We start from the raw sequence: 26,667 nt of genomic DNA, 5'->3' as shown, positions 1-26,667 counted from the left end.
ACTGGCCTCCTATGCTAAAATCTGATTTCATTTCTGCATATGTTATTTTCCCCTCCTCTCACCGTCAATATTTGTGGGGGGCTATCTTTCCTTTGGGGATTTTCTCTGAGGCAAGATAGGTTTCCTGTTTCCATCTTTAGGGGAAGTTAGATCTTAGGCTGTGCCGAGGGGTCTAGGGAGCGTCAGGTACCTCCCACGGCTATTTTTAGTTGCGCTGCTAGGTTCAGGGTTTGCGGTCAGTACAGATACCACCTCCTTCAGAGCTTGTCTCATGTTGTTCCTAAACCACCAGATCATAACACCTATCCACACTGCCAAAAGTACATATATCTGGTTTAAAAACAACAGTATCACTGTGCTTGTTTGACCAGCAATCTCGCCTGACCTTTACCCTATAGAGAATCTATGGATCTATGGGGTATTGTCAAGAGGAAGATGAGAGATACCAGACCCAACAATGCAGACTAGCTGAAGGCTGCTATCACACCAACCTGGGCTTCCATAAAACCTCAGCAGTGCCACAGGCTGATCTCATCCATGCCACCCCACATTTATGCAGTATTTGATGCAAAAGAAGCCCCAACCAAGTATTGAGTGCATTTACTATATATACATTTCAGTAGGCCAACATTTCTGATTTGAAAATAATTTTTCAATCTAGTGTTATAAAGTATTCTAATTTACTGAGATAATGACTTTTAGGTTTTCATTGTCTGTAAGCCATAATCATCAACATTAACAGAAACAAACACTTGGCATAGATGACTGTGTTTGCAATGACTCTATTTAATATATTAGCTTCAAATTTTGCATTGAAGAACTGAAATGAATTAACTTTTTGATGATATTCTAATTTTGTAAGAAGCACCTGTTTTTATGCACAATGGGACACAGAAATAATGCAAAAGATAAGACAAGTGATGTGAAGCAGAACTATCATTATGGGAGAGGGATAAACAGTTGTGGCTGTAAATATTGGAACAGTTCATAGATAATGAAGGAAAAAATGAAGCAAAGTTCTCCAGCGATTAAAAAATTATCCCAATGGAGGGATAAAAACAACTTTTTATTTATACCAGTTAAAATTGAGAGCAACCAGTATAGGTAACTGTACAGAAAACATTCGCGTTTTAGTGATAACAAGCCTTAGTCATGGCTGGGACTGCTCTGCGCGGATGATATTCATGAAAAAAGTGCAAAGCATTTTGGGGAGCTGACTTTCTTTGTTTCCTTTTTCCGTTTTTTATAAGTTCATAGATAAGGAATGTGAACGTTTTATTGTCGTGTGATTGAGGCCTTGTCCGGGGTTGAGATGTTCCCACAAGGTCTGAGGAGCACAATGTACCGCATCTTTCTGGAGCTAAAGCCGCTTCTGAAGAAACATGCACAACTGAACAGCAACATTTTTTTTCTTATTCCTCAGACTTTCGCAACCCCGGACCAGACCTCCCTTATCTGAAAGTAAATATGCAAACAAATGTGCACCAAAATCTGCAACATGTGAACATAATCACATAATCTACTTGCATGATATCGGTCTATCCTCTTTTCATCCGTCCTCCATCCATCAAAATAGTTTTCATCTTCTTAGGCTTCATTCACATTTCAGTTATTTTGCATCAGTGTATGTATGTCAAAACCAGGGGTGGAACGTACGGAGAAAAATTACAATTGAAAGATTGACACTTGTGATGAGCGAATATAGGGTCATTCCATATCAAGTGATCCAAATATGAATATTTTTTTACCTTACGTCTTTAGATTTTTTTTATTTTTTGTTTTTATGAAGTACAACTTTAGTTAATTACAAATTAAAAGTTTAGAATTTTTTTTCTTCATCAGTTAATTTTTTACATATTTTTAAAGTTTTGAAAAAGCGTGGATTTTGGCCTGGTATGGCTTTACATTTTTATCATATCTCGGGCTAGAATTAAGATATAGAGGTGGGAGAGGCATCATTTTTCTCAGAACAGTACCAGCTTTCATTTGATATGTCACAAGACTATGTTTCTTTATATTTTGTTTTGGAGAAATCAAATTAAAAATTTTGATGCGCAATTCTGAAAAAAAGTATGTTTTAAAATTGTGAAAACATGCATGTGTGTTACTCGTGTCCTTGTTTATATTTGTACAGGGACTCAACTTGGGATCTATCAAATTTGTATTTTTTTTAAGCCTTGAATCATCTGATTTTATGTTTGTGTGAGTTTCTTCTTTTTTTCTTTTCAAATTACAACTTATTGCATTCAGCATTTATATGTAACAATAAAGAAACACAAAAAGCAAATACCGAAGTGCCAGAATAAATACATCTTAATCATCATAACTTGCTCAGCATTTTCAACCTGAATTCTTTGAACAAGCCAAAAGATAAAAGGTGATCACATTCTCAAGTGTGATTTTCCAAATACAGTCTGATCCTAATTACATGTTAAAAACAAGATTAAAAGAACCAATATTTCTACCACCTATTTATACATGGAACAATGTTTTTTCTACTATATCACTAAACATGTCATTTCTGAAGTGTTTAAGAAGAATAGTCCAGAAGTTAAATCCTCGTTCTATAAAATATGAACTAATCAAACAATTAATAGTAGGTTTTTATCATCAATGTGTCCCTTCTAGTGGGTGAAATGTCATCTTGTCCATAAGGGCTCACTAGTAATGGCCGTTTCCTTCTGTGTCAGAGTATGTGTGGCCAGTCATGCTGCTCGGCTCCACCTGAGTTATAGCTGATTTTTGTTCACTTTTACAATGTCTGATTTTCTTGGATACACAAAGGACGACGCTGGACCAGAAAGTGCAGAAAAGTCACGTCTACGTCTTCATTTTCACAATCTTTGGAGAGTCCAGTATCCGCCAGCGCCGATCATATTCACAAGTCACATAGCCAGTTGTGTCATCCATTGCCGATCTTGTGCCGCCTTCTACCACTTCATGGTCATCACTGTCTTTATTTCCACTATATGGGATGACAGTCCGGTATTGCTGAGTCCCTGTGATGGGTTCTGCTTCCTGTAACTGATGTTATAACAAACTCTCCTCCTCCTCTTCGTAGTCCTAGTTTGTACAATACATGAACTGGATGTTAAGAATATTTTTCTCCCTCCATTTGAGGAGTTGCCTGGGTGATAAGATTTGGTGTGAATACGGTCTGTGGAGGCCCGAGCTGCCGGCCGGTCATCTGCTCTGCAGTCACCGTCTACCCCTGGTCATTCTCAGCCCTAACAAAGCTTCTCCTCTGTCCTCTCCTGCTTCTAAGTGGTAACATAATAAAATAATACAGCAATATCTAGCAATCATGGATTATTTGGTAAATACAGACCCCTCACTGTTAGACCACAGGCTGAACAGATCTGAAATCAAGATTTTTGAACTGACACTGTAATAGTTTTATTTTTTAAAATATGATCCCATCAAGATCCCATCTTGTATTTTGGTACAGATGTGGATAGGAGCATAGCAGGCACATGTGCAGTTTTTGAAATTTTTAAATTAAACTTTTTTTTCGGAAATGCGTTTTAAAGTTTTGCGCTTGCGTTCGCATAGGTAAAGTATTATCAGAGATACTCTTGTGACATATCTGGTGAAAGCCTTTACAGTTCTGAGTAGAATGGTGTTGATTTTGTTTCTCTATCTCTTTTCTAGCCTGAGTTATAGGGAGAAATGTAAAGGCAAGCAACACTGAAATTCGCACTTTTTCCGAACTTTGAAAATCAATAAAAAATAAAAAAAATATCTAGAATTTTTTCTTCTTCACATTTTGCATTCTCTGACACATTGTTACCAAATAACAAAATCTCAAAAGAATTAAAAATATAGTGGTAAAAATCATTGGTTCACTTGACATGCAATGGACCCTATACTCGTTACTCGAGATTTCTCGAGCATGCTCGGGGGTCCTCCGAGTATTGTTTAGTGCTCAGAGATTTAGTTTTTCTTGCCGCAGCTGAATGATTTACATCTGTTAGCCAGCATAAGTACATGTGGAGATTCCCTAGCAACCAGGCAACCCCCACATGTACTTATGCTAGATAACAGATGTAAATCATTCAGCTGCGGCAAGAAAAACTAAATCTCCGAGCACTCAAAAATGCTCGGAGGACCCCCAAGCATGCTCGAGAAATCTCGAGTAACGAGTATATTCGCTCATCATCACTAATTGACACCTGTTCAGCCTTTTGGTGACACTCCTAGTTTTGGCAAACAAATACTGATGAAATATTGATAAAAATACTGATATATGAATGAGGCCTAAGTTTTACATTTCTTTCTAGTTTTACCCACCTATCTGTTGTAAAAACATAGCCAATTACATTCTTCAGTGCCACAAAAGTACACCCAGTCGTCAAACCAGATAATACTGAGGAATAAAAAAAACAGAAAAATATAAAGCTGTCGTATAACATTTTCCCATTACATAGCAAACTTTAAAGGATGAATTTAAAATCATAAAAGTAAACATAAAATTATTTGCTCATGTTAATACGTTTATTGTCAAGATCTTGTATATATCGATTCCCCACAAATAAAATCCTATGGCTTGACCCTAGGCCTTGGGGATCTGGTCTGCAGTGTGACAATTCTAACCCCTTTGGCAGCACCATTGCTCTCTGTATTTATGTGCACATTATATGGTAGAATATTTTTATATGTACATAACATATATCAGCCATAACATTTAAACTACCCACCTTATATTGTGTTGATTCTTCTCATTATCTCTTAGTAGCTCTCACACAGATATTAAGATGTCTTCTGGAATCTGGCACCAATATGGTAGCTTCAGATCCTTTAAGTCCTGTATATTGCAAGGTAGGAAGATAGGACCTCCATGGATAGAACTTTTTCCAGCACATCCTACAGATGCTCAATTAGGTCGAAGTCACACTAAACGTATGAAAAATCGGTCCGAGTCTCCCTGCCGAGAGCCGCACGAGTGTAATACGAATGTCATGCGAGTGCTGTTTCAAGATGCACAATAAGGAGGCACTTGAAGAAAAATGGTCTGCATGGTCGAGTCTCCAGAAGAAAGCAAAATGACCCTGATCTAAAGTTCACATTCCCCATTACATAATATCATGTATTGACCCCTCTAACATCAATGACAGCCTGAAGTCTTTTGTGGTAGCTGTGGCTGAGATTCTTTATTTTCTCAGATGGCAAAGCTGCCCACTCTTCTTGGCAGAAAGCCTCTAGTTCCTGTAAATTCCTGGGCTGTCTAGCATGAGCTGCATGCTTGAGATCTCCCCAGAGTGGCTCAATGATATTGAGGTCAGGAGACTGAGATGGCCACTCCAGGACCTTCACTTTGTTCTACTGTAGCCAATGACAGGTCGTCTTGGCATTATGTTTTGGATCGTTGTCATGTCAGAAAGTCCAGGTACGTCCCATGCGCAGCTTCTGGGCTAATGATTGCAAATTTGCCTCCATTATTTGCTGCATTCATCTTTCCTTCAACTTTGACCAAGTTTCCTGTGCCTTTGTAGCTCACACATCCTCAAAACATCAGTGATCCACCTCCATGTTTTAAAGTAGGAATGGTGATCCTTTCATCATAGGCCTTGTTGACTTGTCTCCAAGTGTAATATTTATGGTTGTGGTCAAAATGTTCAATTTTGGTTTCATAACTAAAAAAAAAAATTACCTTGTTCCAGAAGTTTTGAGGCTTGTCTCTGTGCTGTTTTGCGTATTGTAGGTGAGATACTTTGTGGCATTTGCGCAGTAATGGTTTTCTTCTGGAGACTTGACCATGCAGCCCACTTTTCTTCAAGTGCCTCCTTATTGTGCATCTTGAGACAGCCACACCACTAGTTTTCAGATAGTCCAGTATTTTAGCTGATGTTATATGTGGGTTTTTCTTTGCATTCCAAACAATTTTCATGACATTTGTCACTGGTCACAGGTGAGGATGTTACCTTTAGTAGCCATTCAAACCCATTTGTGTCAATGTTTGTACATGTTATCAGGCTAAAATCACCAGGGTATGTAAGCTTTTGATCAGGGTCATTTGGATGTTTTGGGTTAACATTATGATTTAAAAAGAGAAAACACAGTAGTTTGATAAAAAAAATGGCTTTATTTAACCACTAACCATGAGTGGAGAAAAAGTTTTGGTGCTATCATTCATATTCTCTGAAAAAAGGCCAAGAAAGCAAAAATTCTGCTGGGGTATGTAATCTTTTGAGCACAACTGTACATGTACAATAAGCTTCACACACACATTACAAATTGTATTTGTCACAGACATCTATATATATACCTATTCTATTTGTATTTACTGTATGTAATACATCTCTTCTATCCTGTCGGCTCCTGAAGTGATTTTATAGTACATGGCACATGAATTTCTGACTTTTCTTCTATCTATCTATCTATGCAATATAAAAACATATACATATGTGTGTGTCACCGACATCTATATATCTATGCATTCTATGTGTATATATCTATTTTACCTATTTTATTCTAACCTGTCAGTGTGATTTTACTGTATGTGGCACATGAATTGCTGGCTTTTCAAAGGACACCGATGTGCAAAAATCAGACAGCACTTGCATGGTCCAAATACTTTGCAATTTTTTTTTTCTCGCACCCATAGGCTTCCATTGGCAAGTATTGGCCGAGTCTTGATTTTGCACGCACGCTGAATATGCCTGAGAAAATACTGTGATGTGAGCTGCTCCATAGATCAACACTGGTACAAGTGCTAGGTGATGTTTTCTCACATAGCACTCACCCATGTTCTATGGTAGTGTGATGCCGGCCTTAGATTGAGATCTGAGGAATTTGGAAGCCAAGTCAACATTTTGAACTCTTTAGTACAGTCCTGAAAAGAGTCTTCAACAATTTTTACAATGATCCAGAACATATTATCTTGCTCTAAGAGGTCACTGCCTTTATGGAGCACTGTTGCCATGAAGGGGTGTGCTTCTTAAAAACAATGTTTAGGTAGATAGTATGTATCAAAGTAACATGTACAAATATGCAGGACCCAAAGTTTCCCAGTAAAACATTGCTCATAGTATCTTACTGCCACTATCGGCATGCCTTTTCCCATTGTAATTCCTGGTGTTATTTCTTCCCTAATTTTTTAAAATTCAGACACCTATGCGTTCACTTATAGAAAAGAAAATGTAAATCAACAGAAGAGGCTGCATTTTTCAAATACCAGATGGTCCATTTCTGATACTCCTTTGCCAAATGTAGCTACCCTTGGAAATAAACAAAAATCAACATAGGTGTTCTGGCTATTCTGCAGAGAGAGCATTGTGGAAAAGAGGGAGAACCTAATTTCTCCATCTTCTGCATTGTGTCTGTGAGTGTACATTGGACTGCACATGGATGAAAGGCGAGTGCAGTCCCATGTTTCACATGCACCTATAGACTTGAATGGATATTCGTTATTTGAATAGCAAATCGGCATGAGAAAATAATCTCAGATCTGCACTGCCCCATAGATAAAACATCGGATAGCACTCGGCCGTTTTACATAGCAGTGTGAGCATAGCATAAAATCAATAGTATCTTACCTCCAAGACATATTACAACTTTACTGGATTTTTTAGCTTGCTCAACTTTTCCGGCTCCTAATGCATTTCCCACTCTGACACTTGCAGCTACACTTAAACCTACTGGAAACTATAGAGAAAAAACAATATAATGAAGTTATTGCCAGGATTCTAACAAGATAGTGGAGAAAAGTATAGTAAACTTAACCCCTTAGTGACTGAGCCAATTTGGTACTTAATGACCGGGCCAATTTTTACAATTCTGACCACTGTCACTTTATGAGGTTATAACTCTGGAACGCTTCAAAGGATGCCACTGATTCTGAGACTATTTTTTCGTGACATATTGTACTTCATGTTAGTGGTAAAAATGTTTTCAATATGACTTGCGTTTATTTAGGAAAAAAATGGAAATTTGGCAACAATTTAGAAAATTTTGCAATTTTCAAACTTTTAATTTTTATGCCCTTAAAACAGAGTCATATCGCACAAAATAGTTAATAAATAACATTTCCCACATGTCTGCTTTACATAAGCACAATTTTGGAAACATAATTTTTCTTTGCTAGGACGTTATAAGGGTTAAAAGTTGACCAGCCATTTCTCATTTTTACAACAAAATTTAGAGATGCCGGGGGGACAGGTCCGGGGAATGCAGGAGGGTGCAGGGACACCGGAAGTACCACGGGGGCTCGGGGAACCCATTTCTTTCTCCTCTGATGTGCTAGATCATATCAGAAGAAAGAAAAATTAAATGGGAAATCAGACTTTTTTTTTCCGGTCACCATTATTCTATGAATAACGGTGATCACAACACTGGGGTCGGTAAAAACTGACCAGAATCATGTTCTCCGGGTCTCAGCTACCCTCAGTAGCCAAGACCCCAGAGAATTTGTGACACTGGGGTGTGCTATAATCTTATTTCTTAGTGCCATTAAAAATCGGTGCTGAGGAATAAGTACGCTTAACTGCCGCCGTTAAAAGGCATATCGGCGGTCGTTAAGGGGTTAAAGGACAACTCCTGCATCATGTGACCACAGCTCGTTATTACTAGCTCACACTGTGGACTATTACTTCCTCTCTTAATATAAGCCTATGTGAGCCTTCTTCTGAGTCTTATAGACTTAAATGGAGAAAGTGACCTCCGGTCCATATAGAAGACACAGAGTGGACTGAAGCAGCATCGAAAATGGCGGAAGAAAGCAATGGGTAAGTATTTGATTTACTCTACATGGTTATGGGTTCTCTCCAGATCATAAATAGAGAAATTCCAATGACAAGTATGTAATATTAATGCTGATGCCCCTGCATGGTTCCCCTTCCATCCAGGGACCCAGGCATACTCACCGCCCCGGTCTTGAGGAGTGGTCCCCAGCATGCTCTCTTCTTCCTTTTGTTGTGCGTGCGACAATGTTTGGGAGGCATTTCGTATAAAAGGCACCCTCACTAATAGAGAGGTGCCTAAGCAACCTTGAGTCATTAGTGAGTGAAGTGGGCTACTAGTGAGTTGTTAGGTTCCCTGGTCCATGTGTGTCTAGATTTTGAACCTTAACCCCTGATCCTTGTATGGCCATTGCCTGAACCTCATCCTTGGTCCATGTGTTGACAGTGTCTGAAACTTGTCCATATATGTCCATATATGTCTAGTGCCTGAACCTCATCCCATTGTCAATGAGTGGCCAGTGTCTGACCCTGCTCCCCTGGTCTTTGTGCAGCCAGTGACTGAATGTGTACTCCATATATCTGGACTGCTAGTCTCCAAATCCAGTCCTGCCTGTGACTCTGTGTCAGTATCCGTCCTGCCCAAGGACTGGTCTGAACGGAACCTAAGTTCATGTCCATGAACCTGAACCTTGGGGTTAGCAGCTGCTGTATCGGGGACTGCCTAGGAGTAGTAATCAGTAACTACCTGCAGCTCAAACCTGACACCACCATCAGGAACTCCAGTAAACACCAAGTAGCCACTTATCTATGCCCTTCCTAAGTTAGCCCGGCCCCGTGGCACAGTGGGTCCATGGACCACATGCACTACCTCAATGGGTGACATAGTTACATTACATTGTGTATAAGTTATTGAGAATTGAATATAAAAGAATGAGTAACTTACCATTACTGCTACTGTTACAAGCTGCATCATTGCTGCCTGACCTCCAAGTTGTACCACACTGATAAGTCCTAAAATGAAATATATATTTTTTTATAGTGGCGATGAACACTAAAATAAACTTTCTTATCTGAAATGTCCTTGACCGGGAAATCCCCATAGACCCCTTAACATACCTCTTGGACTACAGCATCTTCTGTAGGATACATGCTACAAAACTGCTTTTATATATCGTAAAAGCAGCCTATTGTCTTATAGCAAGATAGTGGAAACAGACATCCCCACCTTCCTCTTTTGATCTAAACACTAGAATAGAATAGTTCCTGGGTCTTGATGAATGACAAGATAAACAAATATAATCTATCTGATCACTCTGGGATTCTTTCTCAGTCACCTAACTACAATTACTTCTACCTACCTTTACCTGGCAGTCACTGTTCATTTCCCCAATATCCCTTTTGTGCCTCTTGTGAGCTTTGATGTGGTCTGTGTTATCTGTTGTTACACACTTTAATGTTTGCATAAATAACTAACAAAGCAATGTATAACTGATTTAACAATTAACTAAGTGTAACAAGTAGAAGCTGTGCTGATTATTTAAAATCATCCAGCAACTAGTGGGGTTAACTTGGTTATAGAAGAAAGGACAGGGAGTGGTCATTATGGCTCCAGGGGATACTGGGAAGCAGTAGTTGTGTCTGGGATCTGCAAGAAGAAGCAGTATCAGGCCATGTGCACACGTTCAGGATTTTTCACGTTTTTTTCGCGTTTTTTCGCTATAAAAACGTGATAAAAACGCAGAAAAAACGCTAACATATGCCTCCTATTATTTGCAGGGTATTCGGCATTTTTTGTGCAAATGTTGCATTTTTTTCCGCGAAAAAAATCGCATCGCGGAAAAAAAAAGCATGTTAATTAAATATTCGGAATTGCGGGGATTCCGCACACCTAGGAGTGCATTGATCTGCATACTTTCCGCATGGGGCTATGCACACCATGCGGGAAGTAAGCAGATTATGTGCGGTTGGTACCCAGGGTGGAGGAGAGGAGACTCTCCTCCACGGACTGGGCACCATATAATTGGTAAAAAAAAGAATTAAAATAAAAAATAGTGATATACTCACCCTCTGATGGCCCCAGGAGTGTTCCCGCCTCTCCGGTGCATGCTGCCGGTTCTGTTCCTTTAGATGGTCTGTGTGAAGGACCTGCGATGACGTCGCGGTCTTGTGATTGGTCGCGTGACCGCTCACGCGACCAATCACAAGCTGCGACGTCATCGAAGGTCCTTCACACACAAACCATTTATAGGAACGGACGCCGCCGAGGAGATCGGCTGTCTGCAGGTAAGTATAACCTTTTTTTAATTTTTTTAATTATTTTTATACATTCTATCTTTTACTATTGATGCTGCATAGGCAGCATCTATAGTAAAAAGTTGGTCGCACTTGTCAAACACTATGTTTGACAAGTGTGACCAACCTGTCAGTCAGTTTTCCAAGCGATGCTACAGATCGCTTGGAAAACTTTAGCATTCTGCAAGCTAATTACGCTTGCAGAATGCTAAAAAAAAAAGGGAAAAAAAGGAAAAAAAAACGCAAAAAAATTGCAGATTTCTTGCAGAAAATTTCCGGTTTCCTTCAGGAAATTTCTGCAAGAAATCCGGACGTGTGCACATACCCTCAGAGAAAGATGTGTGTGCTGAACCAAGTCAAGCTGCAGAGACCAGATAATTAAGAGAAGTTAGTGTCTGGAAGCATGGAAGCATTCAAGATAGTCCAGAAGCAATCTCTGTTTTGCAAGATAAGGCCCCTTTCACATTTTCCTGTCTCCGTTACCTGTGGTAAGTTTTCACATGTACCGGAGACGCGTACACACGTAGACCCATTCAAATTAATGGGTCTATGCACATGTGAGTGTGTTTCCATGGACCGTGTGTCCATGGGCAAAACATTGTGACATGTCCGTTTTTTGCGCTCATCATGGACGGCAAAATGTCTCGCTCATGTGCACACGGAGAACACATTTTGATGTCCGTGTGACACGGATGGCTGCTGGGGAAGAAGCGCTACTATAAGCGTTGTTCCCTGGCAGCTGGTGCTGAAGCCGACTGTCAGCATTCTCCCCTGCTCTGCCGACGAGAAGAGGACAATGAAGAGCGTTAAATTAAAGTCCGAACAACAGCAGGTGGGGGCTTTTGGGACTGTTACCCCCATCATCTGACACCTGCTGTTGCTAATAACAGTGACAAAAGGTGCGGAGGATGGGGCATTCCACAGCCGCCGCCTGCAATCGTTTGGAAATAAATGAATGGAAAACCCGACATGGGTTCCCCCCTATTTTATTAACCAACCAGACAAAACTCATAACGGGGGGCTGCAACCCCCAGCTATCAGCTTCAGCAAGGTTGGTTATCAAGAATAGAGGGGTCTCCTTGCTGTTTTTTTAATTATTTAAATAATTAATTTTAAAAAAGGTGTGTGGTCCTCCCTATTTTTGACAGCCAGCCTTGCTAAAGCTCACAACTGGGGGCTGCTATTCTCAGACTGTAAAGGGGCCATTGATATAGCCCCCAAGCCTAAAAACAGCAGCCTGCAGCTGCCCAGAAAAGGCACATATATTAGATACACCTTTTCTGGCGCTTTGCCCGGCTCTTCCCACTTGCCCTGCAGTGGTGGCAAGTGGGGTAATATTTATGGGGTTGATGTCACCTTTCAGTGTTTGCATCTTCCGGCTCACCAGCTGGTATGTGATGTCCCCACACTTTGGAACTCTACACTGCATATGTTGGAAAGGATTTGTGAGCAGAAGAGGGCAGTTGTTGACTACCAGCATCAACAAGGCCATCGTTATTCAGTTCAGACTCCACACCTAAGACCTCAGGAGTGGACATGGATGTCAGACATATGTACCATCCTCCAAAACATTGAGGACTGCACCAAGATGGTGAGCGGCGATGACACCATAATTAGCGTCACCATCCCACTTCTTTGCATTCTGAAAACCTCTCTGCTCACAATTAAAGAGGATGCATTGCAGGCGGAGCCTGAGGACATTGAGCAAGGAACCATACAAGGTGATTACACTCAGCCAAGCCTCATGTCATCCCAACGTGGATTGGTAGACAATGAAGACGAGGAAGAGGAGGAACAACAGGAGCTACTTTCATGCGCTATAGACTGTACTACAAGCACAGCTGTCATACTGCCTGTTCAGCATGGATGGCCTGGGGACAGGGAGAAGGAGGATGTGGAGAAGGAGGACAGCAAGTTCAGTCGTACTGTTGGTGAGGACACGGAAGTCTTGCCTGTTAGCAGTATGGCACGCAAGGCTGAGTTTATGTTGCGCTGCATTTCACGTGACCCTCGCATTATTAAAATTTTCGGTGACACTCATTACTGGTTGGTGACACTTCTAGACCCACGCTATAAGGAGAACTTTCAATCTCTTCTTCCAGAGGCAGGCAGTTCTACTAAAATGGTGCAGTACCACAAGCCCCTTGTAGTGGAATTACTAAAAATATTCCCATCTGAGAACACTGGCAGCAGACATCAGAGTTTGCTTTACAACCAAGGAGTCTCAGACCCTCCCATCGCGCCGGGACAGAGGCAAGGGGTGTTGTCACAAGAAGTGCAATGTTTGTGAAGATGCTGAGGGAGTTCCTTGCTGATCTTACAAATGTCCTCTGTGATTTCGCTGTGATTTTTAATTATTAGGTATCCAAATTGGACAAGTGGCATTAACTGGCTCTCTACGCCTTGGAGGTCCTGGCCTGCCCTGCTGCTAGCATTCTGTCAGAACTGGTTTTTAGTGCTGCTGGTTGAATTATAACTGATAAGCGCATCTGCCTGTCAACTGAAAATGCTGACAGGCTGACTCTTATAAAAATGAACAAGGGCTGGATTGGGCAAGACTTCTGTACACAACCGAATGAAAACAGTGAAACATAACCTCAAATACATTGTCTTTTTTGTGGAGGTGTATTCTCGTGCACCTCTTCACAACCACACATGGGTTTACGCTTCCTGATTTTGTTTATTTGGTGTTATCCTCTGCCCTATCCTCATCTTCATCATCCAGAACCACTATAACACCTGGGTGAACGTATCCGTGATGCAAAAGTCACTCAATTTTTGTGCAAGGTTGTTTTTATGATGCCCGTTACTAATTTGAAACTAGAAAAAATGTTACTCCCTCAGGGGGAAATGTTTATGAGCCCATGCACTTAGTGTATGGGCATTACAAGTCTAGGAGACCCACTCCTTTGTAATGGGACAGTTTTTTTTATGAGGCCCTACTCCATGTTTCTTCCAAGGGAGGAATGGGGTGCGTGCAAATTTGGGTCAAGGCGGCTCTTGTATTCAATACAGAAGGAAACAGTATATCAGAACCATCTGAAGAATGTGAAGTGGGTTTTCTTGTGGCCATCCAGTACCTGGGATCAAAGGCTTCTTGGGGTTCATATGACTTGGTAGCAGGGCAGGCCTTGCAGTCAATGCATAAGAAAACAGTATGGGAGTACAAAATGAATAATGTGAAGTGGGTTTTCCTGTGGCCATCCAGTACCTGGGTTCAAAGGCTTATTGAGGTGCATATGACTTGGTAGCAGGGCAGGCCTTGCAGTCAATACATAAGAAAACAGTGTGGGAATACAAAATGAATAATATGAAGTGGATTTTCTTGTGGCCATCCAGTACCTGGGTTCAAAGGATTCTTGGGGTGCATATGACTTGATAGCAGGCCTTGCATTCAATGCTACATTTTTTCAGGAAGCCCCCTTGTACCTCTTGTGAAAGGGGTACTGGGGTGCATCGTAATTCTTGGCAGCCCAGCCACTCACTGCGTAGGCAATAACAGCATAGAAAACCCACTGTTTAATGATGGCCCTTTAAGCATATTAATGCCGCCTGATGCCCCTCTAAAAATAGGCTTTGTATCTTTAAGAGTCCATCCTTCATAAATGAAACAATATTTATCTCCTTATGTGTCACACACCACATGGCCATCTAGGGTTGTTAAATGTTACAATGACATTTCCCAGTGAATGCATTTGTATTGGTTGAAAGCAATGTTAAAGTTGAAAAACGCATAAAAAACGCTGCGTGTAAACATAGCCCAAGTGGTGGAGGAACATTTTAGTCTGGGGCTAATTATTTTGTCTTATATACAAGTCATTACCTTGGAAAGGATGTATCTTAACATATATCCCAGCAAAATCCATTTTGGTTTTGTTTTTGTATGTGTTTTGGTGCACCTGTAAAAATGGCGTGAAATTCTAACAACATTGTTTACAGCTGTGACCTAGGAGTCAGAAATTCTTCCAGGGGCGATCCCTATGATGTTCCCATGTCATTTGAGCAATGTTTCCATAATTTTCAGACGTTACTAGACCTTAAAAGGACCCCCGGGGGGAATCGCTGTAAAAATGCACGGGTTTCCCATAGACTTACATTGGGCTCAGTGCTCGGGTCGAGTACCCAAGTATTCCAATTTGCTCGACCCGCGCAATGAGTACCCGAGCATTTTAGTGCTCACCCATCCCTAGTAATGATATGTCAAATCATGTTTGATGTTCATACCTAAAGGCGCTCTTGTTTGTAACACATAGATCCACCAGGATTCTCTATAAAGTAATTTTCTGTGGTGATTGCCTCCTCTAAGGGGGATAGACACTCTTTCAATCCCATTGAATCTCCACATTGTGGTATTTCCTTTTTGGTTTATTGAGAAATGTCTTGAGGCTGCCAAACATTTCAGTGTCTTTTTATTAGCTGCATCCGATAGGGGCCGTCTAATTCTAAGCTTTAATTGGTTAGTAGTACACCCAATATACTGTATTGGGTCCTACATGCCAAACAGATGATGGTATAACACCACATACGTGGTATTACAGTTTATGAATTTCTATATTTTATAAGATTTATTCATAAGTGTTGAATTAAATTCATTGGTGTTATCAACATGATTACAACATATGCATGAACGATGTTATAAAAACCTACCGAATGCAACCATGTTATATCTTTGTTGTTTTACTATTACTAAATAAACTTGAGGACAAAACATTTCCCAAAGAAGGTGCTCTTCTGGCAGAGAATCTAATAGGGTAGATTGGTAGATTTTTAAATTTTTAATTTTGATGCAGTATCGGGATGTATTTCTGTATGATGTTTTTGATCTCCATAAATTGTGGACTATATTGCGTTACAAATGTAATCTGATTCAACCTTTGGTTAGGATTTTTAATTTTTTTATTTCAACATGTCCTATTTTTTCCAGCAACCGAATTGTTCTCTCTATCCAGCATCCATTGTGAGTAACCTCGTTCCCTCAATCTCTTATTAACCTGAAGGGATTCTTTTGTAAAAATCTTATCAGGAGAAGTATTCCTTTTTATTTGCATTAATTCTCCTAAAGTTATATTTTGGATTGCTTTTTGGAATTACTGTATGTTTCATAGAGCGTATATGATTCACTGCTGTTTCTTTCTCAATAGTGTAATTGCTATACATTTTCAAAAATTGGGCTAACAAGTCTAGGGCTAGCTTTTGCAGTATACTTGGATACTACATTACATAGTAGCGTGAATTGGCAATTTGGGTGAGAAGCTCAGTTCATGGTTGGACTTATATCTTCACCCTTTAGTCAACAGTATTCCCAGCTACTTGAGAGACACAAAGCATGTTATCACTTCTCTGGATGGATCCATTTGGTCAGAGCATAGTTTATGGCGCTCTTGTGATGTCATAGGACTCTATGCAAATATACCGCATAAGCTAGCCAATATATAGTTATTACACTATTGAGATTAACCCCTCTCTGATGTTAGACGTACTATCCCGTCGAGGTGCCCTGGGCCTATCTGACCCTCGACGGGATAGTACGTCATAGCGATCGGCCGCGCTCAACGGGGGGAGCGCGGCCGATCGCGGCCGGGTGTCAGCTGCCTATCGCAGCTGACATCCGGCACAATGTGCCAGGAGCGGTCACGGACCGCCCCCGGCATATTAACCCCCGGCACACCACGATCAAACATGATCGCGGTGTGCCGCCGGTACAGGGAAGCGTCGCGCAGGGAGGGGGCTCCCCGCGGGCTTCCCTGAGACCCCCGCAGCAACGCGATGTGATCGCGTTGCTGTGAGGGTCTCCTACCTCCTTCCTCGCTGCAGGCCCCGGATCCAAGATGGCCGCGGCATCCGGGTCCTGCAGGGAGGGAGGTGGCTTCACAGAGCCTGCTCAGAGCAGGCACTGTGAAGCCTGCAGTGCTGCATGTCAGATCGGTGATCTGACAGAGTGCTGTGCAAACTGTCAGATCACCGATCTGTGATGTCCCCCCCTGGGACAAAGTAAAAAGTTTAAAAAAAAAATTCCAAATGTGTAAAAAATAAATAATAAAAAAAATCATAAATAATGAAAAAAAAAATATATATATTATTCCCATACATTTCTTTATCTAAATAAAAAAACGATAAAAGTACACATATTTAGTATCGCCGCGTCCGTAGCGACCCAACCTATAAAACTGGCCCACTATTTAACCCCTTCAGTAAACACCGTAAGAAAAAAAAAAAGAGGCAAAAAACAACGCTTTATTATCATACCGCCGAACAAAAAGTGGAATAACACGCGATCAAAAAGACAGATATAAATAACCATGCTACCGCTGAAAGCATCATCTTGTCCCACAAAAAACAAGCCACTATACAGCATGATCACCAAAAAAATAAAAAAGTTATAGTCCTCAGAATAAAGCGATGCCAAAATAATTATTTTTTCTATAAAATAGTTTTTATCGTATAAAAGCGCCAAAACATAAAAAAATAATATAAATGAGGTGTCGCTGTAATCGTACTGACCCGAAGAATAAAACTGCTTTATCCATTTTACCAAACGCAGAACGGTATAAACGCCTCCCCCAAAAGAAATTCATGAATAGCTGGTTTTCGGTCATTCTGCCTCACAAAAATCAGAATAAAAAGCGATCAAAAAATGTCACGTGCCCGAAAATGTTACCAATAAAAACGTCAACTCTTCCTGCAAAAAACAAGACCTCACATGACTCTGTGGACTCAAATATGGAAAAATTATAGCTCTCAAAATGTGGTAACGCAAAAAATATTTTTTGCAATGAAAAGCGTCTTTCAGTGTGTGACGGCTGCCAATCATAAAAATCCGCTAAAAAAAACGCTATAAATGTAAATGAAACCCCCCTTCATCACCCCCTTAGTTAGGGAAAAATTAATTTTTTTTATTTATTTCCATTTTCCCGCTAGGGTTAGGGTTAGGGCTAGGGCTAGGGTTAGGGCTAGGGTTAGGGCTAGGGTTAGGGCTAGGGTTAGGGTTAGGGTTAGGGTTAGGGCTAGGGTTAGGGCTAAGGCTAGGGTTAAGGCTAGGGCTAGGGCTAGGGCTAGGGTTAGGGCTATGGTTAGGGTTAGGGCTAGGGTTGGGTTAAGGCTACAGTTAGGGATGGGGCTAAATTTAGGGTTAGGGTTGGGGCTAAAGTTAGGGTTTGGATTACATTTACGGTTGGGAATAGGGTTGGGATTAGGGTTAGGGGTGTGTCTGGGTTAGAGGTGTGGTTAGGGTTACCATTGGGATTAGGGTTAGGGGTGTGTTTGCATTAGGGTTTCAGTTATAATTGGGGGTTTCCACTGGTTAGGCACATCAGGGCTCTCCATGGCGTCCGATCTCAATTCCAGCCAATTCTGCGTTGAAAAAGTAAAACAGTGCTCCTTCCCTTCCGAGCTCTCCCTTGTGCCCAAACAGGGGTTTACCCCAACATATCGGGTATCAGCGTACTCAGGACAAATTGGACAACAAATTTTGTCATCTAATTTCTCCTGTTACCCTTGGGAAAATACAAAACTGGGGGCTAAAAAATAATTTTTGTGGGAAAAAAAGGATTTTTTATTTTCACGGCTCTGCGTTATCAACTTTAGTGAAACACTTGGGGGTTCAAAGTTCTCACAACACATCTAGATGAGTTCCCTGGGGGGTCTAGTTTCCAATATGGGGTCACTTGTGGGGGGTTTCTACTGTTTAGGTACATTAGGGGCTCTGCAAACGCAATGTGACGCCTGCAGACCAATCCATCTAAGTCTGCATTCCAAATGATGCTCCTTCCCTTCCCAGCCCTCCCATGCGCCCAAACGGTGGTTCCCCCCCACATATCGGGTATCAGCGTACTCAGGACAAATTGGACAACAACATTTAGGGTCCAATTTCTCCTGTTACCCTTGGAAAAATACAAAACTGGGGGCTAAAATATAATTTTTGTGGAAAAATAATATTTTTTATTTGCACAGCTCTGCGTTATAAACTGTAGTGAAATACTTGGGGGTTCAAAGCTCTCACAACACATCTAGACGTGTTCCTTAGGGGGTCTACTTTCCAAAATGGTGTCACTTGTGGGGGGTTTCTACTGTTTAGGTACATTAGGGGCTCTGCAAACGCAATGTGACGCCTGCAGACCATTCCATCTAAGTCTGCATTCCAAATGGTGCTCCTTCCCTTCCGAGCCCTCCCATGCGCCCAAACGGTGGTTCCCCCCCCCACATATGGGGTATCAGCGTACTCAGGACAAATTGGACAACAACTTTTGGGGTCCAATTTCTCCTGTTACCCTAGGGAAAATACAAAACTGGAGGCTAAAAAATAATTTTTGTGGGAAAAAAAATTGGGTTTTATTTTTATGGCTCTGCATTATAAACTTCTGTGAAGCCCTTGGTGGGTCAAAGTGCTCACCACACATCCAGATAAGTTCCTTAGGAGGTCTACTTTCCAAAATGGTGTCACTTGTGGGGGGTTTCAATGTTTAGGCACATCAGTGGCTCTCCAAATGCAACATGGCGTCCCATCTCAATTCCTGTCAATTTTGCATTGAAAAGTCAAACGGCGCTCCTTCCCTTCCGAGCTCTACCATGTGCCCAAACAGTGGTTTACCCCCACATATGGGGTATCAGCGTACTCAGGACAAATTGTGCAACAACTTTTGGGGTCCAATTTCTTCTCTTACCCTTGGGAAAATAAAAAATTGGGGGCAAAGATATAATTTTTGTGAAAAAATATGATTTTTTATTTTTACTGTTCTGCATTATAAACTTCTGTGAAGCACTTGGTGGGTCAAAATGCTCACCACACCTCTAGATAAGTTCCTTAGGGGGTCTACTTTCCAAAATGGTGTCATTTGTGGGGGGTTTCAATGGTTAGGCACATCAATGGCTCTCCAAACGCAAGATGGCGTCCCATCTCAATTCCTGTCAATTTTGCATTGAAAAGTCAAATTGCCCTCCTTCGCTTCCAAGCTCTGTCATGCGCCCAAACAGTGGTTTACCCCCACATATGGGGTATCGGCGTACTCAGGACAAATTGTACAACAACGTTTGGGGTCCATTTTCTCCTGTTACCCTTGGTAAAATAAAACAAATTGGAGCTGAAGTAAATTTTTTGTGAAAAAAAGTTAAATGTTCATTTTTATTTAAACATTCCAAAAATTCCTATGAAACACCTGAAGGGTTAATAAACTTCTTGAATGTGGTTTTGAGCACCTTGAGGGGTGCAGTTCTTAGAATGGTGTCACACTTGGGTGTTTTCTATCATTTAGACCCCTCAAAATGACTTCAAATGAGATGTGGTCCCTAAAAAAAATGGTGTTGTAAAAATGAGAAATTGCTGGTCATCTTTTAACCCTTATAACTCCCTAACAAAAAAAAATTTTGGTTCCAAAATTATGCTGATGTAAAGTAGACATGTGGGAAATGTTACTTATTAAGTATTTTGTGTGACATATGTTAGGTGTCGAATTCCCGCTTCTGCACAAGGGGAATCTCAAGCCATCTCCGCTGCGGTCTCCCATTCTTATCCAGCCGCAGTGGAGTCTGCTCAGCAGAGACGTCGGTCCCAGCGTCTTGCTCAGTCTCACTCTGTACAAAGAGTTACTGCTGCTTTTCCTGCTTCTGCCATTGAAGTCAGTGTTGGGCAGCGGCGAGCAGATGCTTTTGGGGCTAAGTCCTGCTTTTCTCTTTCTGAGCATGCCCAGGGCAAGATTTCCCATTGGAGATCGAGGGTCACATGCTCAGGTACTGCAGCACATCCCATTGGTCCTCCAGGAAGGTCCTGAAAGGGCAAAACTTTGGTAGCAGCTTCCCATTGGTCCTTTATTGGAAGGTCCTGAACGTGCTGCAACTATATAAGCTGCGCATGACCGCACGGCCATGCGCTAGTGTACATTTGTAAATGTGTGTTTGCTATCTAGGGCCCGACTTAGCCATCAGCACGTAAACACACAATACAGCGTCTTATTGCTGTGACCGCCAGTGCGGCGCCTTGTGCTTTCACAGCGCTTTCCTGACCCAAGCCTGGGTGGTTAGTGGCGTTCACCAGTGCGGCACTGCATGCACTCTCGTGCTTCTATTGCTGTCACTCTGACACCTCAGTAGCGGTGTCGAGCGCATGAGGTCTATGTACTCAAATCCTGTGTCTTGGGATTGAGTTCTGAGACTCGTTGCTTGCGCTCTTGGTGCGGTACCACGGCCCTGTGACGTAACAGGGTTCGCTTCCTTCACACAGGGTGAGGTTAGCCCATGTGTGTATTCACTTTGTACCGCCATATAGTCCGTCATTACTTGGCAGCAGGTTCCATCTCTGCACGGTGGACCCCGGGCTGCGAACGCACCATACTCTATCTGTCTTATTATTTGGTGCGTTCCGCTAGCCCTAACAACATATCTCTGTGATTTAATTGCATAAAAATTCAAAGTTGGAAAATTGCGAAATTTTCAAAATTTTTGCCAAATTTCCGTTTTTTTTCACAAATAAACGCAGGTATTATCAAATAAATTTTACCACTATCATGAAGTACAATATGTCTTGAGAAAACAATGTCAGAATCACCAGGATCCGTTGAAGCGTTCCAGAGTTATAACCTCATAAAGGGACAGTGGTCAGAATTGTAAAAATTGGCCTGGTCATTAACGTGCAAACCACCCTTGGGGGTAAAGGGGTTAATGAGCTCATATTGTTGGCAACTGATTTTTTTATTAGTTCACAATTATTTATCATTTAATGGACATTTTTTCATACAAAAGTAGGAAGCCCCAATGGGTGAGGGTTTTTCACCAGCTATAGAAAACATTCCTATGGCCATGTGGGGGGATTGCTATGTTTTTTTGGCTGCATCCAATCTCCGATCCCATATCAGGTGATATAGTCGTTATTTTGATGATCTCCTCCTGATATGGGATTGGACTGAGGAGGCAGACGGAGTTCTTGTTTCTTTTATTAACCAGAATGACATGAACTTAAAATTTACTTATGATATACAGAGAAATAAAGTAGAGTTTATAGATATTTTGTTACATTTTTCACCAGGAGGTTTGATGATTACTCCATTTAGAAAAGTAACAGCAATGATTTCTACGCTCTATGAAACATGCAGCCATTCCAAAAAAGCAATCCAAAATATACCTTTGGGAGAATTAATGCAAATAAAAAGGAATACTTCTTCTGATAAGATTTTTAAAGAAGAATCCCTTCAGGTTAATAAGAGATTGAGGGAACGATGTTACTCACAATGTTTCACAATGGGTGCTGAATAGAGTGAACAATTTGGTTGCTGGAAAAATAGACAGGACATTTTGAAAGAAAAAAGAAAAAATCCCAATCAAAGGTTGAGTCAGATTACATTTGTAATGCAATATAGTCCACAATTTATGGAGATCAAAAACATCATACAGAAACACATCCCAATACTGCATCAAAATGAAAAATTAACAAATTTATTCATCCACCCAGAGGCGTAGCTAGGGTTTTGGTTCGGGGGGGAGAGTGTTAAGGACTGGCGGAACGCACCAAGTACAAGATGAAGTGGAGCTAGGTGCGTTCGCAGTCCGAGGTCCACCGTGCAGGTAAAAACCCCGCTGCTAGTAAAGACAGACTATATGGCGGTACTATAAGAATACACACATGGGTTAACTTCACCCTGTGTGAAGGAAGCGACCCTGTTGCGTAACAGGACCCCGGTACCGCACATAGAGCTCAAGCAAGGAGTCACTAATCTCAAACCCGAGACTGAGGATTTGAGACCCCATGCGCTCGACACCGCAACTGGGGTGTCAGAGGAACATAAATAATAATATAAAGGCACCAGAGTGCGTGCGGTGCCGCACTGACGGACGCCACTAACCACCCAGGCTTGGGTCAGGAAAGCACAGAGCAAGCGCACGGCGCCGTACTGGCGGACACAGCAACTGGTAGCTGTAATGTGTGTTACGTGCTGTTGGATAAGTCGGGCGCTAGATAGCAAACATACACCTTCCGCGAACAGTCATTCAATAGGGAGGGTTATTTAAAGAGCGACTTTCACTCACAACACACACACATAATTACAAGACAATACTAGCGCATGGCCGTGCGGTCATGCGCAGCTTATATAGTTGCAGCACAGGAGGCTGCTACCGAAGTTTTGCCCTTTCAGGACCTTCCAGGAGGACCAATGGGATGTGCTGCAATACCTGAGCATGTGACCCTCGATCTCCAATGGGAGATCCTGCCCTGGGCATGCTCAGACAGAGAAAAGCAGGACTTAGATCCAGAAACGTCCACTCGCCGCTGCCCAGCACTGGCTTCAATGGCAGAAGCAGGAAAAGCAGCAGTAACTCTTCGCACAGAGTCAGACTGAGCGAGACGCTGGGATCGACGTCCCTGCTGAGCAGACTCCACTGCGGCTGGAGAAGAATGGGAGACCGCAGCGGAGACGGATCGAGATTCCCCCTGTGCTGCAGAGGAAACTCGACTCCTAACATGGCCCCCCCCTCCTTGGGCCTCGCTACGTTCGAAGGCAGCAATGAGCTGTGGGGCCTGAATGTGCTCAACAGGCTCCCAGGACCTGTCCTCGGGGCCATAACCCTTCCAGTCCACCAAATAAAATTTTTTGCCACGTACCACCTTGCACCCCAAAATAGCGTTCGCCTCATAATCGTCCATAGACGAACCCGATGTCCCAGCAGATGACTCGGAAAACCGGGACATATACACGGGTTTCAAGAGGGACACATGAAAGGTGTCGGTGATACCCAGGCGTGGTGGAAGGGCCAAACGATAGACCACAGGATTAACCTGCTCGAGGACCTTGAACGGACCCAAGTAGCGAGGAGCAAATTTAGTGGACTCAACTTGCAGCCTGATGTTACGGGCGGAGAGCCACACCAAGTCGCCAGGAGCAAAGGTTGGAGCGGGGCGCCGATGAGCATCGGCGGAGGACCTCATTCTCTCCTTAGAGGCCCGAATGGCATCCTGAGTGCGGTCCCAAATATCCCGTGCCTCCACAGCCCAGTCTGCCACCCTGGAGTCGGCGGAAGACACGGGCATAGGCACAGGTACCCGTGGATGCTGACCATAGTTGAGGAGGAATGGGGTTTGTCCAGTGGAGTCGGCTATGGCGTTGTTCAGTGCAAACTCTGCCCATGATAGCAAGGATGCCCAGTCATCCTGCCTGGCTGAAACAAAATGTCGCAGGTATGTGACCAAGGTCTGGTTGGCCCTCTCTACCAACCCATTCGTCTCGGGATGGTAAGCGGAAGAGAGATTCAACTCTATACTGAGAAGACGACAAAGCTCTCTCCAAAACCGAGACGCAAACTGGGGACCCCGGTCACTGACAATTTTGTCAGGCATACCATGTAGGCGGAAGATGTGTTTAATGAACAACGCTGCCAAGCCCCGTGCAGAAGGTAACCGTGGTAGCGGCACCATATGCACCATTTTTGAGAAATGATCGGTGATGACCCAAATGATGGTACAGCCGCGAGACTTGGGTAAACCCACGACAAAGTCCATCCCGACCATCTCCCAGGGCCTATCTGCCACCGGCAAGGGATAGAGCAACCCAGCTGGCCTTTGATGCGGAGATTTATTTTTGGCGCAGGAGACACACGCCAGAATATAATCCCTGACATCCCGGACCATATGCGGCCACCAGTACGTCCTCGCCAGTAGCTCAGATGTCCTCTTTGTCCCAAAGTGTCCACCCACCCTGGACGAATGAGCCCAAGAGAGAACCTCCGGTCGCAAATTAATGGGCACAAAAGTCTTGCCCGGAGGCACAGACTCTAGAGAAACTGGCGCTACGGCTCTCAGGCTCTCGGAAGGGACAATAAGCCGAGGCTCCTCTTCCTCCTCCTGAGTTGACATAAGGGAGCGAGAGAGAGCGTCAGCACGGATATTCTTCTCCCCGGCGAGATAATGAAGGGAAAAGTGGAACCGGGAGAAGAACAGGGACCATCTGGCCTGGCAAGAATTTAGCCGCTGGGCTGTTTGCAGATAGACCAAATTTTTGTGGTCCGTGTAAACTTGGAAGGGAAACCGCGCACCTTCCAGAAGGTGTCTCCACTCCGAAAAGGCCAACTTCATTGCTAGCAACTCCCTGTCCCTGATGGAGTAGTTTCTCTCCGCTGACATGAAGGTCTTAGAGAAGAAGAAGCATGGATGCTTCCGAACTTGAGCATCCTTTTGATAGAGGACTGCTCCAGCACCAACGGACGAGGCATCCACCTCCATTAGGAATGGCTTATCCACATCGGGACGATGTAAGATGGGAGCGCTAGCAAAGTGGGACTTAATAGAAGTGAAGGCCTTGGAGACCTTTTCCGACCACAATTTGGGATTCGCTCCCTTCTTGGTGAGGGCCACCAAGGGAGCTACCAGAGTTGAGAAGTGGGGAATGAACTGGCGGTAATAGTTTATGAACCCCATAAAGCGCTGCACCGCTTTAAGAGAATGGGGCTCTTGCCAGTCCATCACAGCCTGTAGTTTGGCAGGATCCATAGCCAATCCCTGGGCGGAGATGATATAGCCCAGGAAAGGTAAGGACTCCTGCTCAAACACACACTTCTCCAACTTCGCATAAAGAGAGTTTGCCCGTAGGAGGTCGAAGACTCTGCCAACATCTCTCCGGTGGGAGTCAATATCTGGAGAAAAGATGAGGATATCATCCAGATAGACTACAACCGAGGTGGAAAGCATATCCCGGAAGATGTCGTTGACAAAGTCTTGGAAAACGGCAGGTGCATTACAGAGCCCGAAGGGCATCACCAGATACTCATAGTGCCCATCTCTGGTGTTAAATGCCGTTTTCCATTCGTCCCCCTCACGGATGCGAATCAGGTTATAAGCACCCCGCAGATCTAGTTTAGTAAACACTCTAGCTCCCCGAAGCCTATCGAAAAGCTCAGATATCAAAGGCAAAGGGTACTTGTTCTTAACTGTGATAGCATTAAGACCCCTGTAGTCTATGCATGGACGTAGTTCTCCATTCTTCTTCTGCACGAAAAAGAACCCTGCCCCAGCAGGTGACACTGACTTCCTGATGAACCCTCTTGCCAGATTCTCTTGAATGTACTGAGACATTGCCTCCGTTTCTGGGAGAGATAATGGATAGACTCGACCCCGGGGAGGCTCAGCACCAGGCAAGAGATCAATAGGACAGTCATAGGGGCGATGGGGCGGAAGAGTCTCCGCTGCCTTTTTGGAGAACACGTCTGCATAAGACCAATATTGCTTGGGGAGAGAGGAAAGATCTGCGGGTACCTCTGTAGTAGCAACCTGAACGCACTCTCGATGACACCTGTTCCCACAAGATTCACCCCATCCCAGAATTCTGCCTGAGGACCACTCGATGTGAGGAGAGTGGTACCGTAACCAAGGTATCCCCAAGAGAACCTCATCAATTCCCTCACGAATGAGGAATAGAGATATAATCTCCTGATGAGATGGTGACATGGACAGAGTAAAAGGGATAGTTTGATGTGTAATCTGTGCGGGCAGTGTCGACCCATTCACCACTCGTACCGTTACTGGTTGAGATAGCATGACCAGAGGAATTGCGTGATGTTGGGCGAAGGCAGAAGACATAAAATTGCCCTCCGCCCCAGAATCCACGCAGAGTTCTACCGAGTGAGAGGATGAGCCCAATGTTATTGTCCCCTTAAAGGACAATTTGGAGGCAAACGTCGCCGTGTCTAGTGCACCTCCACCAACTACCACTAGACGCTGACG

General features: G+C 42.9%; 1 protein-coding gene across 2 annotated transcripts in view; it reads right to left on the bottom strand.

The window, feature by feature from the left end:
* LOC138670105 (multidrug and toxin extrusion protein 2-like) overlaps nt 1-26,667 on the bottom strand; it is a 443,377-nt gene that overhangs the window by 68,177 nt on the left and 348,533 nt on the right. For both annotated transcript variants that reach the window (XM_069757141.1, XM_069757142.1), the window contains exons 11-13: nt 9,622-9,689; nt 7,536-7,644; nt 4,291-4,366 (exon numbers count right to left, since the gene is read on the bottom strand). In XM_069757141.1, coding sequence (XP_069613242.1) covers nt 4,291-4,366; nt 7,536-7,644; nt 9,622-9,689 — 253 coding nt within the window. The remainder of the gene's footprint in view (nt 1-4,290; nt 4,367-7,535; nt 7,645-9,621; nt 9,690-26,667) is intronic.

This window comes from Ranitomeya imitator, chromosome 3, assembly GCF_032444005.1.
Source record: "Ranitomeya imitator isolate aRanImi1 chromosome 3, aRanImi1.pri, whole genome shotgun sequence".
NCBI lineage: Eukaryota > Metazoa > Chordata > Amphibia > Anura > Dendrobatidae > Ranitomeya > Ranitomeya imitator.
Note: the sequence above shows the minus strand (reverse complement) of the source record. Positions and strands in the feature narration are given on the sequence as shown.